We start from the raw sequence: 16,440 nt of genomic DNA on the forward strand, positions 1-16,440 counted from the left end.
TGACATATGCACCGAGGAAGAAGAAGACAGAGGAGAGAAGAAGAAGCAGTCCGTCTCGAGTCCACAGATTTCACTGCCTGAGAGACCACCAGCAGCAGCAGCAGAAGTCCACGTGTACGAGACCCTGAAAGCGCCCGCATGTCTTGGTTGACAGCGGCCGTGCTGTGGCGGACGCTGATTGTGCAATGCATCCGGCGTCACTACGTCGAGTCCTTCCTGGAGCTGCTCAGCGTCCTGCTTCTAGCTACCGTCTCACTCTCCCCTTTGTCGTCGACAGACGTCATCAGCAACGCCACGCAGCAGTCCTTCTCCGCGTACCTCGACCATGGGGTGCAGTCGCAGGACGGCCGAGGAGTCTACCAGGCTTTCGCCGCTCCCGAAGACGACCACGACGACGGGCTGGGACACAACGCTGCCTTCTACAGCCCCGATAGCGAGTACAACGGGCTGCTTATGAAAACCGCCTTCCCCAAAAGTGGTATATAGATATACTCTTTGTATTGCTGTCTGGCTGCGCGTACCGTGAACATAGTCGCGTCGAATAGCTTACCAAGGGCCGTTGCGGATGCAGAAATAGAAAATAAATGCGGAAGAGAGAGAGAGAGAAATAACATTCTCTCTTGAATTGAAGTTGACTTGATACATTTGGGGAGGGTTATAAAGTGAGCGAAGAAGAAAAACGTTTAGGATCACTACAGCACCCGCATTGGGGGAATGCGTAAGCATTGCGGAAGAAAGAAGAGACGCGGAGAAAGAGGCTTTCAATTTGTGGTCACACTATGACGTAACATCCCATGGAAGTTGAGTACCACGTGACTCCCTTGGACGTCGACATTACCATCCGTGGCTATTTAGACGTCGGATTGATTTAATTGGCTCTAATTTACTAATTACCGCGCATGCACCAAATTGTTACCCCAGAGAGATTTTTTCATCCTCTATCTAGTGCAACCATTCGTTTTCTTATAACTTGATTGTTTAGATCGAACGTAATTCTGCCGACAAACTTCTGGTGACACGACCGTGAAAACATACCCATTTAATGCTTATGTATTAAAAGGAATGATGAATCTGTAGATCGTGTTTAGTGTAGTAACCCTGTCCATGAGTCTTTGTCGAAAAAACAAGGGGCATCGACAGGTTGTCTACATTATAGACTTTCTAATAAGGACTCCCTGGGCTCCACCTGTTTCTCGCTGGATTACTACTTGCATGGTGGAAGCGGTAACGTAATCTATGTGCAGTAAGTAGTTTCGGCATCAGCTTGTGCACGATGAATGGAATACAGGAGGGTGTCCGACCCTCTAGTTCTTAAGTATATATAAGTTTTGTACAGTGTTTTGATGATGTCCAGTACTGTTAAAAATGGAAGGCACGGACCAGGTATCCGCGCCTTATCTGTGGCATATCGATAAAGGCATTTTGCACATCCTTCAGCTGCTCAGTCAAGATTTTGCACAGGAGCAACATGTAGTAAGTATTGTGAGAGGGGGCTGTATATAGCAGCAATAGTAACTAAATGCGCCGCGGGATTTGGCTTTTCGAGGCAGGAGAGTGAAATGCAGTTATATGAGTCAGTTTAACTGTCTGTGAGAACAGCCCCTGCCTCTTATTCGAGATGTTCTGTTTTTCAGACCGATGGGTGCTGTCAAGCGAATCCGAGCTCGTGAAGGCCTGCTCGTCCGTCTACTTCGACGTGTGCGTCCACTTTGCCAATAATAGCGGTGGCATGCTCTCCTACACGCTGCACCACTTCGAAGGTGAGAACCCGGGAGAAAAGGGCCTCGGCATCGGCTTCCGCCAGCCTAGGGAGTTCTACCAGGGAGACGACGACGTGGACATGTTCACGTGGGGTAAGCTTTTTTTTTACATGTTCCCTCTATTGAAGGGAAGAGGCACCTTTTCTTTGGTAACGAAACAAAAGGCCACTAGTTTATGTTTATGTGGCCTTTATTTGAGACGGGGAACAGTTTCTTGTCAGATGTTTTATGCCCCGGCACGGTGGCACAGTGGTTAAGACGCGTGAGTACTTAAGGAGTATCCGGGTTCGAACTCGACCGCCGGCGGCAGCATTTTGATGGAGGCGAAATGGAGAGGCGTCCATCTACTGCACAATGTCAGTCACGTTTAATATCCCAAGGCGTTCGAAATTACTCTCTAGCGCTCCACTCAAGATCTTAAAGTTAAATTGGTTCACAGGAAGGGAAAGGCGCAGTAACTGTCACACTTGCTCTGTGGACACCCGAACCGCGCCGTAAGGGAAGGGAGGAAGGTGGGAATGAAAGTGGACAGAGAGAAAGAGGAGCCGTAGTGGAGGGCTACGGAGTAATTTCGACCACCTGAGGATCTTTAACGTGCGCTGACATCGCACAGGTGGTCGAAATTACTCCGAAGCCCTCCACTATGACACCTCTCTCTAGACCTTTCCGTTTTAACTCTCATCTTCGTTCCTTCCCTTACTATGCGGCTTAGGTGTTTACGGAAAAATTGCTGCCCCGCCGGGGTGGTGCAGTGATAAGACGCCCGACTACTGTGCCGGAGTACCCGGGTTCGAACCCGACCTCGGCGGCTGCGTTTCGATGAAGGCGAAACGAAGAGGCGTCCGTGTGCTGTGCGATGTCAGCGCACGTTAAAGGTCCCCAGGTGGTCGAAATTACTCCGTAGCCCTCCACTATGGCTCCTCTTTCTCTCTTTCCACTTTCACTCCCACCTTCCTCCCTTCCCTTACGGCGCGGTTGAGGTGTCCACAAAAAACAAGTGAGACTGTTACCGCGCCTTTCCCTTCCTATAAACCAATCAATCGGAAAAATTTCTTGTGGTTTAGTTTCGGTTAAATTTAATATGAAGCAACAGCTCCGGCCGAGGCGCGCGGAGAACCTGTATATACTCGAGATTGAAGTCAGCTATTATGTGTCTCGCGACGCTGCTGCTCACGTGTTAATCTACTTCTCACGTCAGTTGACCTTTACCTAACCTTGACTTTGACCTTGACATCTATAATAATAATAATTAAATGGTTTACGGGAAAGGCGCTGTATCTGCCACATTTTTTTCGTGGACACCCTAACCGCGCCGTAACAGAAAGAGAGAGAGAACTTTATTTTAAATATAGGAGGGGGGCAGTGAGTGGGGTCTTCATTTCAAGACCCCAGTGGTCTGGGCTGCCGCTCATGCTTAGGTTACCAGTCTATGCCGGGCCGCTAGGTCTAGCATAGCAGAGTGACCTCCCATTGCGCCTCCGAATGGGGTGTATTTATGTCTGTGGGTTTGGGGCCTGTCCACCCCCATGTGATGTGGTTGTTGTTGTTGTGGCTGTAGGAAGAAGGAAAAGGAAAGAGAGAGAGAGAGAGAGAGAGAGAGAACTTTATTTTAAATAAAGGAGGGGGGCAGTGAGTGGGGTCTTCATTTCAAGACCCCAGTGGTCTGGGCTGCCGCTCATGCCTAGGTTACCAGTCTATGCCGGGCCGCTAGGTCTAGCATAGCAGAGTGACCTCCCATTGCGCCTCCGAATGGGGTGTATTTATGTCTGTGGGTTTGGGGCCTGTCCACCCCCATGTGATGTGGTTGTTGTTGTTGTGGCTGTAGGAAGAAGGAAAAGGAAAGAGAGAGAGAGAGAGAGAACTTTATTTTAAATAAAGGAGGGGGGCAGTGAGTGGGGTCTTCATTTCAAGACCCCAGTGGTCTGGGCTGCCGCTCATGCCTAGGTTACCAGTCTATGCCGGGCCGCTAGGTCTAGCATAGCAGAGTGACCTCCCATTGCGCCTCCGAATGGGGTGTATTTATGTCTGTGGGTTTGGGGCCTGTCCACCCCCATGTGATGTGGTTGTTGTTGTGGCTGTAGGAAGAAGGAAAAGAAGATGCACGGGCCTGTGGCTCTGTAGCTCTGGAGGTGGCTCTGTAGCTGAGCCACCTCCGCTGCCTCGTGCAGATAGAAGACAATATAGAGAAGAAAGAAAAGCAAGAGGGAAAGAAAGACGCGCGCCGCAACAACAGCCGTCGCCCACCACCAGCGGTGGCGTGTGCAATGACGGCCTACAACAGATAAAAATTCGGTGCCAGGCCAGCCCCCGCCGCAAGCAGCGGTGACCCACCTGCACCAGCCCCATCAGGGCAGAGCCTAATGTGATGTGGAAGGTGGTGGGTCGGTTGTTGTTGCGACTGAAGAAAGAAGGAAACGAAAATGCACGGACCTGCTACTGGCTCTGCTAATGGCGTGAATTGGCGCGTTCCTTTTAGGTAGCACCTATCACGCTCAAGTGGCCATCAACAAAGCCCACATCAAACTTCGGGAAGGGACCAGTGCTGGTGAACACAAAGTGAGTACCCTTTCGCGCTGTTGCGCTTACCTATGCTAGAGGTACAAATGGGATGAAGACAGATTTAAAAAAAAAAAGGCAAAGCGTGGATCATGCTAGCTTCGACATGCAGGAAACAGGACACCGGTGGACGAGGTGTAGCTAACTATCGGCAGCCGAGTTCGAATTTGTGCCGTTCTCATTCTTATGCGGTCAGTGTCTATCTACCCGCTCTCGCGTCGTTGTTCTGCGCGCGAGTAGTTTCCTGTTACAGTGCAGCATTCGTGAATGTGACAGACAGCGTGTTGTGTCAATAGTTATTTCATTGTCTGTTTCCGAATTGTCACCTGATGTCACTTCCTGGCATTATGCACTTCCATATTTGGATTTCTGCGTATATAGGCGAAGTCATGTCGGGGTAGGTTTCTCACTGTGAGTACGCTTTTGCAGGCTAGTTGATGCCTAAGCATTCTGCGCTTGTCCTGTCTACCTCGTTCCTTTTGTGTCGTGTTTTCTGCGCAAAAAAAAAAAAAAAAAAAAAAGCAGACGCTTTCTCACCGTGTCATCTCTGTGTGATTTATTTAAAAAATGATGGTGCCTAGCAAAACAACTCTGAAGGACGTCCTATAAGGGACCCTGCTCGAACGAATAAAAGCTAAATGGTAAGTGGAACGGGGATGCCCATTAAATAAAGGGGATTACTTAATGGCCCAACGGACACGTAGCCAAGAAGGGGAAACTAAGGTGAAACACTCCCCCCTCCCTCCCCCCCCCCTTTCACGAATACCAGCAGTTGTCTTGGAGCCTCCACCTGAGGAAAAACCTTAAATGTATGTGATCAGCTAAATAATAATAATAATAATAATAATAATAATAATAATAATAATAATAATAATAATAATAATAATAATAATAATAATAATAATAATAATAATAATAATAATAATAATAATAATAATAATAATGTTGATTTCTGCCTCAAAAAGTACATGGACAGAGGAGCTGCAGAAAAAGCTGTCAGAAAACAGCTTGACAGAGCCACGGCCGAATTGCCTCAGTCCCAGTGATGGCCTTATCATTAGGTCATTCAGTACTGGCCTGTTAGTATTCCTGCATGTTGCTCGTCCTTATATCGCGTAACATGCATGCATACGTAAGTGCATACGTAAGTAAAAGAGGACGTCAACTCATATGACGCACTGGTGGTTGCTGGCTGTCTCTGACATTAAACCTATGAACATTGCAACCACGTACAGCTGCCACAGTTGTCGTTTTCTGTTAAAAGGACTACCAGCGCCTTGGGTGACAAGCCACGCTACAGCGAAGCTCGTGACGTCACATGCCTAGGGGTGGGAGGGCGCCTTTCCGAGGTAGAATCAAGGGTGTGAATGTGTGACATATGACTGCGACTTGCCCTCACGACGAATCGGTTCCTCCATGCAGATAACGGCGCAGCCGTTCCCTCTGCCCAAATTGCCGGGGAACATTGAACGCTACCGCACGGCGGGCTTCTGGCTTGTCAGCGTCGCTCTGCTTCTGCCCACCGTGAGCCTGGTTGCCAGACTGTGCGAGGAGAACACGAGTGGGCTCAGGGTAGGCATTCAAACAATACTATATTGAAGTAACGGTAATAGCGAATGGATTCCCCAATCATTTCATTGGGGACCGGCGGTCGGTTTTGAAGCCGGGTATACTCCAATGGAGTTTCGGTCGTCTTAACCAGTCTTAACCACTGCGCCCCCACTGCGGGGCTAAACGTCTTTAGTTGGTTTGGTGTTTAGGGAAAGGCAGACGCACTATCTGTCGCGTGTCAATGGAAATCTGTAATTTATTATCTCAAGATCATTCTGACCCAGGTGCGTGAAAGCCGTAGTTGCACACTGAGAGAGCCCTCCTACACGCTTTATGGGGGTTGGTGGGCGCACAAGCGGAAGCTTTTTTCTCAACGCAGGAGTACCAACGCCTGGCCGGCCTATCAGACTGCTTCTACTGGACGGGACACTTCGCGAGCGCCTTCTGTTTTTTCCTGGTGCACAGCGCCCTCTGCGTCTACTGCGCTGTCTTCCAGGTGCAGGAGAGCAAGACACAACGCGCTTTCTTGGATAGGACAGACCCTTGGCTCCTTTTCAGTGCCCTGGCCCTGCATAGCAGCCTCCAGTTGTTGTGGACTATGCTCGCCGCTTGCCTCTTTCCCTCGAGTGAGTGCAGAGCGTGGAGAAAGACAACACTGGTGCGCAGGAAGGCTGGACTCAAATTCTCTTTTCGAAACTTTTATGGCGTCAGCTCTTTTATGCGGTAGCGTAAGACCCCGTGTCGCAGAAAACCTGGTGTCGACTTTGCTGCTGTATACTCCGTGTTGGAACGCGGAAATCAGCGCTAATATGCAGTGCCTACAGGAAAACCCTGCCGCATACCGATGGCGAGAAAGCAGTATAAAAAATACGCTGAGTATGCTTTGCCGTTCGACTCTAGGCTGTTGAATAGCTGTGTCATTAGAAAGGAAATTCGCGAATGAGCAGGCGGTGTTAAAGGCGCTTTCGCATATGCTCTTAAGGTAAAGCATGAGCGTCCTCATAATTTTCAAAGCCAAGTTTTACGGTTATGCTTCGTTTAGATGATTTAAAGTACCAAAGCGACTCGGGCTATAAGGGGCGCCGTAGTGAAGGGCTCCGACACATTGACCAACTGAGGTTCTTTTACCTGCACCGATATCGTATTTCGTTTTTTATAACATCGAGTGCAACACCTTGAATGCAACGCGCGTCACGCTAACTGGTCAAGTGACATGCATGACGCCATGACAAAGCGCCACGCTGACTGGCCCGAAATCAAAGTCGCTCGTGACGTCAAGAGGCATTGCAATGGAACTTATCCGTGGTGCTAATACGTGCGTAGCGACGTAAACGAAATACTTTATTTGTCGGCATTATACTTGACACTGAAGTGGAAGCTCTAGCGAGCGTCGCGTCAGCTAACCATTCCTCGGGCCCAGTAAGGAAGTGGTATACTATTCTGCTGGGCTGAGGCTGACAAAACTTTATTGCTTATACACGTGGATGAATAAAGGGAAGTTAGCATCTCTCGCTCAGTGTATTTATACGCTCAAGCCTTGAATACATTCAGTTGTTAGTTGGCGCTTGTGTGTTCCTTGTCTCATTTTCTGCGCTATTTTCTTCAAATATGTTCAGTCACTCAGCAGCACAATTTGTTGCCGCAGGCCGTGGGGACCTTTGGCGACGCCGGCCCATTCGACGGCCATGAACTGAATGTCAAGGTCATTTCTGGACCTATAGCTTCTTTAGCTGGATCACGCAAGAGTTCCGAGGAAGGTTACGGGCTTTGCACTCCCAGATCATATATGGTCGAAGTTGTCTTTCTCGCCGTAAAGCGGCAGGAGGGATTCATATCCTTATTATGAGTTTTGATATTTAGCTTGGGTGCTAGGGTTTGCGTGGAGACGACAAAAGATGGCACATTACGCATGGAAGTATAAGTAAGAACGATTAATTATTGTAAGCTGCGGGGCACGCTGCAGAGGAACGTGGGTTAATTTCTATTGCGTGATATTTCACGTGCAGTGAGAACTCAATATACCAGACTTAAAATTTCACCTCTGCCGAAGTGCCCTTGCTGTCCGGTTGTGACCCACGAAATTTCATAGCCGCAAGGCATCGTGGTGATTGGAAAATAGGTTTGGTTTGGTTTGGTTTGGTTTGGTTTGGTTTGTGAGGTTTAACGTCCCAAAGCAATTCAGGCAATGAGAGACGCCGTAGTGGAGGACTCCGGTAATTTCAACCACCTGGGGTTCTTTAACGTGCACTGACATCACACAGCACACGGGCGCCTTGCTTTTCGCCTCCATCGAAAAGCTGCCGCCGAGGCCGGGATTCGATCCCGCGTCCTTGGGAACAGTAGTCGAGTAGTAACACGCCCTGAATGCCACAGCCGAAGACGAAGACACGCTCGCTCTGGCCTTTCCGCGTGCCTCGCTATGGTGAGATTGGAAGTATCATACGCGCATTCCCCGTGCTTTCCGGCACAGACTTTCTAAATATAGCCCAGAAGGAAAGGTGGCGACACCGTCTTTGTGAGTTTCTTAAAAGGGCACTTCATCCACCATGAGAGTGGAGCGAAGACAAGACTAGTTACTTGGCTTGGCCCTAAAACGTAATTATTAGTGTAGCAACAGAACTTTTCGTAAAACAATTGCAAAGAAACATTCGTTCACAATTAGAATGGGCCTTAGTTAAAGTCTGCGTGTTGTACATTGCATGCAGTAAATGAACAGAAAAGCACTAGTAAACGAGCACCAATTTTGCTCGTGGTGATTGAGAGGTCTCATATATCATGCCTGCAAATGTAACCGACCATTGAAAACGTTTTTTTTTTTTTTAGTATTTTAGTTGCACAAGTTTTCAACACAGCCCCGCAACTTTACAACGTCAAGGATTGGTGCCAAAACCGAAAGAACTAAAACAAAAAACGTTTGAGATCACTGCGTCACCTGCATGTGGGGGGCGTAAGCAATCTTTGCAGAATAAAGTAGAGGCACGGCAGAAGAGGCTTCTGGTCTGTGACGTCACACTATAACGTAACACTCCACGGAAGTTTGGTACCACGTGACCCCCCTTGTATGTCTACATTACCTCCTTGTCTATTTTGGCGTCTGAATGACTTAATTGGCTCTAATTAAATAACTAATAATTCTGCATGCACCAAAGCTTTTATTCAGCGAGATTTTTTCATCCTCTATCTAGTGCAACCATTCGTTTTATTATAACTTGTTTCGTTCGAACATAATCCTGCCGACAAACTTCTGGTGACACCACCTTGAAAACATACCCACTTAACGCTCACGCATTAAAAAAAAAAAATCAGTTCGACGATTGAGGTCGCTTGGTTAACGAAGCCTTGACAAGCCGGAAGACGAATCATTTTTCACCGTCAATTTCTTAGACGTTAGTGGTGCGGCGAGCTAACGAGGGATGAAACATCGATCGCTCGTGCGTTTTTTTTTTTTTTTCTAACTTTCTTGACGAAGCTTAACTACAGCGAACCCGGCGTCTTGCAGTGCTGGCTAGTATTCTGGCGGTCTTGCTGCTCTTCCTCGTTTTGCCGTCGTGGGTTGTGACGAACATCGGGGGCATGGGCTCACTGGCAGAGTTCGTGTTCCGAGACCGCCTCTCAACGCTGCTCTCCTCTGTTCTACCCACGGTGGCCACGTACAACGTCATCACCATTCTGGGAATACAGAATGACTTCGAGGGTGCGCCCGCCAGCCATGTTCTTTAACCTCGACTTCTTAATGTTGAGAATTTTCGGCATCGACTTGTGTGCCATGTGCTCCTTACTGCATGGAACATTAGGCACGTTCCCAGAAACCAGTGCGTTCAGATAAAACTTTTGTCGTCAGTGATTAAGCTTTTGAGGAAAGAAAATGGCTGAGAATGTGCGACTTATTGCACAGGTCTCAAACGATCTCTCATGTGTAATTTTATAAAGAATACATGTTGCAAAATATGAAGATGTTTTCACTGCAATTAAGAAGTTATGGTAAGCGGTTATAAGCAGACGAAGTCGAGAAAGCAGAAGGATAACTTTTTTAAACATAGGGCGTAGTCCAGCATCAGTAACGGACACAGCAGCTCCAGTATCTACAAGCGCAAGTTTAGCGACGTTTTCAGCGGAAGCTTGGATTAAATTGTTCGGAGACGAGGCAGGGCTTTCATATAAGAGCGCAATTCTTGCCAGCGGAACTGCGTCTAGTTGTTCAAGTGTACGGCGGGATTCAGGCAGCTGTTAGCCGTGAGAAACGGAGCTGTGGTTTTCTGGTTTGGCAGCCCGTAGCCTGCATGCCGGACAGCCACGATTCTCGTCTCTGTCGGTTTCTGGCCGCTCAGCTCAACGTTTTTCACTACAACATAATAAAGAATATTATTTACTATCTCGGCATTAGAGCTGCAATAGCTCGAGGCCTTTTATTCGGTTGTTGATGACTCGGACGATAGCTATATAATTGTAGAATATTAATGAACGCCAACACGCTCCTCATTGGCATTCAAACTTCTGTGGAACATGAAGTATGGGCTTTTAAATGTATGCGCGATCGACAGCATATGGAGTTTTGATTTGTTTCTTTAATTCATTCATAATTTTGGCTTTAAATTATTAAGCTGCCCCTGTACTGTGTCATTTGATCCATATGCTTGGCAGCGTAGACGGTGCATTAACTCAAATATACACACTGAAAAAAAAAATATTCGCCTTGTTTTTTTTGTTTTTTTTTTTTTTTTGGGGGGGGGGGCTTTTTTGCGAGTGAATGCGCTGGCAACAGAGTAAATACGTTGTGTGCGAGGTGTATTTACTATGCGTTGAGGGCAAGGTGTACATGGTGTCCGAGCTAAAACGGGTAAGAATTAAAAATTACCAAAAGTTATCGTCTCAGAACTGAAACCAAATTAACATTATTAGGAGACAGATAAAGTACCGGCCAGCATTTTGCTTTCCTTCCGCTTACTTATATGAATAATTCGAAATTAATTATTTGAAAAAATCACGTGGCTTTAAACACACTGGTTGGAAGAAGAAAATTACTAAGGGTCTTGAAATCCAACGTGCTTCATTCAGCCGCAGTGCCTCTAGCATAACCATTTTTAAGTGTCAATAATGAAAGCCGATGAAATTTAAAAATACAAAATACTACCTGGCGCCACTTTAATCTGGCAGCGTACCCTGCGCGTCGAAATGAGGCGCTATTACAGCGCCCTCATCCGTGACTGGGTAAACTACTGACAGATCACTGCTCATCGGAATGGCCTAACAATCGATTATGTAAAAGCCTTTGAGAGCAGTGCAGAAACTGCACTGGAGAAATTCGAAATCCTGAGTGTTGCTGTGGCTGCTGTGGCCACACTAGATGTGTCGCCACTAAGTTTTTTTTTTTTTTTTTTCATTTTTTTTTTATTTCATGTTCTGTCACACCGCCTGGTGGCTTCTACCGACACCACGCGCGCGGACTTCGTCCGCACTCACCCAGATGGCGTATTGTATATACGGCGTATTTACCTAGGCTAAATGAGGGAGCGCCGCGCAGATGGAATTCCATAAAGAGGATATTTCTTTCACAGCGCGAGAGTGTGTTGCAGTTTTACTCAAGGCCCAATCAGTTGCAGCGGTTGCTGTAGTGCGTGGGTCAGGGGAGCTGATCTTTTCGTTCTGGGGCTGGTTTGAAACCTAGTCGCAGCTGCGAATTTTTTTTTTTTTAATGTCTGTTTATGCGGACGCTTTCTGCTGACAGGCTCCAAGGAGGTCCTTGGCAGACATACTTCGTTGACACTACTGACGAGACAAGAAAGGCTTTTGCATTAAAATTAAAAATTGTACGCAGTTCTTCCCAGTGTCCGTCTTAACGCCGCAAAAATATGTTTTTTTTTTTTTGTATTGCATTGATTTCTAACCACTCCTCCTTTGTGCGTGTGTGTGTGCGTGTGTGGCATGCGCTACAGGCGGGGCTTCTTGGGGCAAACTGAATCGCCGTCCCCTAGGCGTGTTCGCCGTCACCATGGTGGACGTGTGGGTGCTGGACACGGCGATGATAGGGGTCGTGATTGGGCTCATCGCGTACTTCTCTAGAGTGCTGCCGTGGAACACGTCCTTACCTCTGCATCCGCTCTTCTTCTTTCAAGTACGTACGTCCTCCATCTACTGCCGCGAATTTGCGTGGAGCGTGACCCATCCGGATGCCGCATCCGTGTTCGACTCGGAACATCCATCTTTATGCTTGAGGATGGTATATCAAAGCCTCAAAAACACAAATGTCTAGTTTTCTTGTGCAAAACACAAACGTGTCCTTTTTTTTTATAGACTTGTACAAATTTTACCACAAAGTGTGCGACAATCGGACATTGTCAAATACAAATTTGAGAATTGTAATGGGACAATCTGCCAGAGAATCGCGGAGTTGATTTCCGTTTGGAAGACAATAGTCCGGAAAAGATGTACTGCTGGTAAAACTAACCACGCGGCGTGAAAAGGGCTTACGACCAAACTGATTGATTTCAGGTCGGATATTAACCATGTTCTTTTGACTGCATAAAAAAGGATAAGCTAAATTCGCCTCAAAGAGAGAGGTCACATGCTAGGTGCAGCGTATTCGCAGTAACAACTGCGAGTTGGCTATTAACAGACGGTTGTTCTTATTGCGTCCTATCCGTTTCCGGTTTTCAAACTAAGTGGGATTGTTTAATTTTGCACTTCAATTATTCATGCGAAAGGAATATCTCATTAGCACAAATTTTATCCACTGCTGGCCGTCCATGGCACGAAATTAAAATGACGTCACTACCCCGTCGTACGATGGCATAGCACGTATAAGAATATATGCAGAGTCACGAATGAGGAAATATAACGTATGATCCTACAAAACATGACTTGTAGTCACTGTCATGACTCGTTGCCATTGTTCAGCGTAGCATGGTACAGCAATTTACAAGGAACGTATTCTAACGTGTACTACAGATAGTGATGACTCATAGTCATTATGCAGCGTAGCTTATGAGTCGTCAGTTTACAAAGTAACGTCTACATGGTTTCTCATTCTCATGCGCTAAAGTGCCCGTCGTCAGAATACGAGGCCATTAAATCCCGTCAGAGTGAACTGAAACGAATATGTGGGTTACGATTTTATGTATATAACATGTCATAGGTGCAAAGATAAAGATAAACCAAGATGCAGGGAACCGCGGCTTTGTTATTAAGAAATACCGCCTAACAGTCTATCTTCATATATTGCCTGGACGCGGAGGCCTTCATCACCGCCCCCCCCCCCCCCCCCCCTCTCTACTTCATTAGATCGGCTGACCTTTTCGCATCTATTTAACATTCCTTTCTTTTTTTCTTGAGCCCCTCTATGCCTTGATGCAGTATACAGCATTATTTTAAAAATGTAAAGCATTTTCGCGTGGTCAAACACAGAAGGTGACACGCAGCGTCACACAAGGTTCGTGAACGTCATACGCCTTCCGGGATGGCGTTCAAGAACCTCTACAACACTGCGATAGCGAGGGCAGGATGGAGGAGGAGGTTTGAGCCTGCACCTTTTTGGTGATGCGATGAGTCACCCATTTTGGGGCGCCGCATGAAACTAGCTAAACTAATTTATTTCCTAAGCCTTCACAAACGTAGACGAGGCCAGGGCACGCGCATTTTTGCCATACGCTCCAAAATAATTATTTTCATGTTACCACAGATTTGCATAAGCTGGACCGCAAATAGTTGGTGTCGACAAGGAATGGCACCATAGACATTAACTAAGCTAACTACTGCTAAGCATTTACTTCGTAATCATGGAATCCTGGCAGTCGCTGAACTCGTTAAATACAACCTATGCACATTCTTCTACAAGTTACTAAACGACGAACTTCCAGTATCACTTATCCCACAGATTTCACTAATAAATGATAACAAAACGCGATTCGCAAGAAATAAAAATTTATTACTACCTAGAGTACGAACAAATTATGGGAAACAAACTTTTCATTTCTCTGCTATCATGGTCTGGAACGCGTTACCATCCATCGTCAAATCTCTTAGAAAAAACAGATTTGCATCCGAAGTTAAACAATTCTTTTTAACAACAGAAAACTGATACTGAATAATGACTATGTTATCAGCTTTACGTGGTATGCATTTTTGTGTGGTTTAACATGTTTAAAGTCTGTACTGCCATGCCTTTTTATGCATATATTTTATTACTGTTTGATTTGGTGTTTAACTTGCTTGCTCAGTGTGCGTTTTGTTGCAAAATAATGTTATTTTTATTATGAACTCATTTATTGTCTACGTTCAACTTATTTTACCGTGAATTATTGCTATATTGCTGTCTTGTATACTAATTGTTATCTGTCATTTATCGGAGGTCCCGATACAGTCACTGACTCTGGGACCTCCTTCTGTATGTATAAGCTGGAATATACTAAACGGATATAATAAAAAATTGAATTGAATTGAATTGAACTGGCTCGTTCATGCTCAGGTTTTTTGATGATGATTGTGGTGTAGTTTTGGCCGGCCCCTTTACAACGGGTGGACACAAACGATATGTTCTGGGCATGGCCAGCAGCGTCATCTGCCGGCCACCAGTCGCAAACGCTACGTACCCCAATTAAAATATTTCCATTTGTTAATGATAAAGTGTCCGGCGAGATGGCACGCGAAGATTTTGATACTAATGGTCATCTCTTCTTGCGCGCTACACAATCTGACATAAAATGCCTCCCACGCTCTCGCCTACTGGTCTTGACCGCCAAAGGAAATCGGTGCATGGTACAAAACATCAAGAATTCTTACTCTAGTTTCTGATGCTCAGAGCCATGCAGCGCGTGGTGGTAGCCTCTCTTGTCCAGACTAAATCTCTTGTCCAGTTTTTATGGGGTTTGGAATGAGGTCTCAAATCATACCTTCAGGATCGATTTATGTGTGACTGCTTTAAGAGGCGAACCATGAGGAATAATATAACATGCTTGATGCTGATAAATTCAGTCTACTCAGTCAGCTAAAACGGTTTCAGTTGGATTCACTTCCCTACAATTAGATACAGCATGAATTAGGTTAGAATCTTAAAAATCAATTCGATTCATCATTACTTGAACAGAGAGCGCTGCTCACTATTCCGCGGCCATAGACACTCCGATGAAGCTGTTAAGGCATACGTACTTTGAAAACATGCATGCATGTTTTCACCGTTGTTTGATTAATGTTTTTACCCGTTGAAGCTATCGTTTGTATCTGGCACCCCTCTCTGCAGTCATCCTATTGGTTTCCGTTGCCGAGAGTGCGCCAGCCTCCCATCAATCCGCTTGTTTTCAACGACAAGCGCTTCGAGCACGCGCCGCCAGATGTCAGACCCATCGTGCACATCGAAGACCTCCGTGTGGTGAGAGAGAAAAAATTCTCTAAGATGTTAACACATTCCGAAAAAATGTTCACTCCGAGAATACCTTTGCATCCCCCCGACAAACGCAGAGACTAACAATGAAATCGACTTCATAATGTGTTCAACCCCCACCATTATGCAAGATGTAGAGATAATCAAGAAAGTGCGATGCAGTGACCACAGGATGGTGAGGTCCCGAATTAGCCTAATCTGAAGAAGGAACGCAACAAACTAGTAAGAAAGAAACCCATCAACGAATTAGCGGTGAGGGGGAGGGCAGAAGAGTTCAGGATCTCGCTACAGAATAGGTATTCAGCTCTAAACGAGGATGGCGACATTACCCTAGAAGCAATGAGCAATAATTTCAGAGACATCATTACTGAGTGCGCTGCAGAAGTAGGCGGTAGGATAGTTAGAGAGGATACCGGTAAGCTGTCTAAGGAGACGAAAGATTTGATTAAGAAACGACAGAGTATGAAAGCTTCCAATCCAACAGACCAGATTTAATTGGCCGAGATATCAAAGCTAATCAATAAGCGCAAGGTGGCCGATATAAGGAAGTATAACATGGAGAAAATTGAGCATGCCGTAAAGAACGGGGGAAGCCTTAAAGCGGTAAAGAAGAAATTGGGCATAGGCAAAAACCAGATGTATGCGATAAGGGACAAGGCGGGCAACGTCATCACTAATATGGAAAAGATAGTGAAAGTAGCCGAGGAATTCTATACAGATCTCTACAGTAGCCAAAGTAGTCAGGATCGTAATGAGATTGGCGGTAGGGAAAAACAGTCAGACGTTCCACCAGTGACGAAGGACGAGGTCAAGAAAGCACTAGAAACTATGAAAAGGGGGAAATCAGCTGGAGAGGATCAGATAACTACAGATTTGCTGAAGGACGGGGGGGATATCGTGCTAGAAAAACTGGCCACCCTGTATACGCAGTGCCTGGTGTCATCGACGGTACCGGAACCATGGAAGAATGCAAACATTATCCTCATTCACAAGAAAGGGGACTCTAAACCTTAAAAATTACAGACCAATCAGCTTACTCTCTGTTACGTATAAGGTATTTACTAAGGTAATCGCTAATAGAATCAGGAAAACCTTAGACTGCATTCAAGCAAAGGATCAAGCAGGGTTTCGGAAACGGTATTCTACTATCGATCATATCCATACCATCAATCAGGTGATAGAAAAATGCTCGGAATATAA

The 16,440-nt window shown here is 46.1% G+C and overlaps 2 protein-coding genes across 2 annotated transcripts in view; both read left to right on the plus strand.

Moving 5' to 3' along the window:
• The first annotated feature begins 138 nt into the window (after positions 1 to 138).
• On the plus strand, positions 139 to 6,693 carry LOC146182330 (uncharacterized). The gene is made up of 5 exons (XM_084575932.1): positions 139 to 478; positions 1,635 to 1,853; positions 4,237 to 4,316; positions 5,739 to 5,888; positions 6,247 to 6,693. Exons 1-5 carry the CDS (start codon positions 139 to 141, stop codon positions 6,592 to 6,594), a joined length of 1,137 nt encoding a protein of 378 aa, XP_084432058.1. The 3' UTR covers positions 6,595 to 6,693.
• A 2,747-nt stretch (positions 6,694 to 9,440) lies between these two features.
• Positions 9,441 to 16,440, plus strand: part of LOC146182331 (phospholipid-transporting ATPase ABCA3-like) — a 51,137-nt gene continuing 44,137 nt past the window's right edge. Inside the window, exons 1-3 of the mRNA XM_084575933.1 lie at positions 9,441 to 9,561; positions 11,801 to 11,979; positions 15,100 to 15,228. Of these exons, the coding sequence (XP_084432059.1) occupies positions 9,441 to 9,561; positions 11,801 to 11,979; positions 15,100 to 15,228 (429 nt within the window). The remainder of the gene's footprint in view (positions 9,562 to 11,800; positions 11,980 to 15,099; positions 15,229 to 16,440) is intronic.

Source organism: Amblyomma maculatum, chromosome 8, assembly GCF_055883805.1.
Source record: "Amblyomma maculatum isolate TAMU_Amacu chromosome 8, ASM5588380v1, whole genome shotgun sequence".
NCBI classification, from domain to species: domain Eukaryota; kingdom Metazoa; phylum Arthropoda; class Arachnida; order Ixodida; family Ixodidae; genus Amblyomma; species Amblyomma maculatum.

Coding starts and splice junctions, on each gene's coding strand:
- LOC146182330 (XM_084575932.1), top strand. CDS start 139: ATGTCTTGGTTGACAGCGGCCGTGCTGTGGCGGACGCTGATTGTGCAA. Junction 1,854..4,236: donor CGTGGACATGTTCACGTGGG/GTAAGCTTTTTT, acceptor CGTTCCTTTTAG/GTAGCACCTATCACGCTCAA. Junction 4,317..5,738: donor CCAGTGCTGGTGAACACAAA/GTGAGTACCCTT, acceptor TCCTCCATGCAG/ATAACGGCGCAGCCGTTCCC.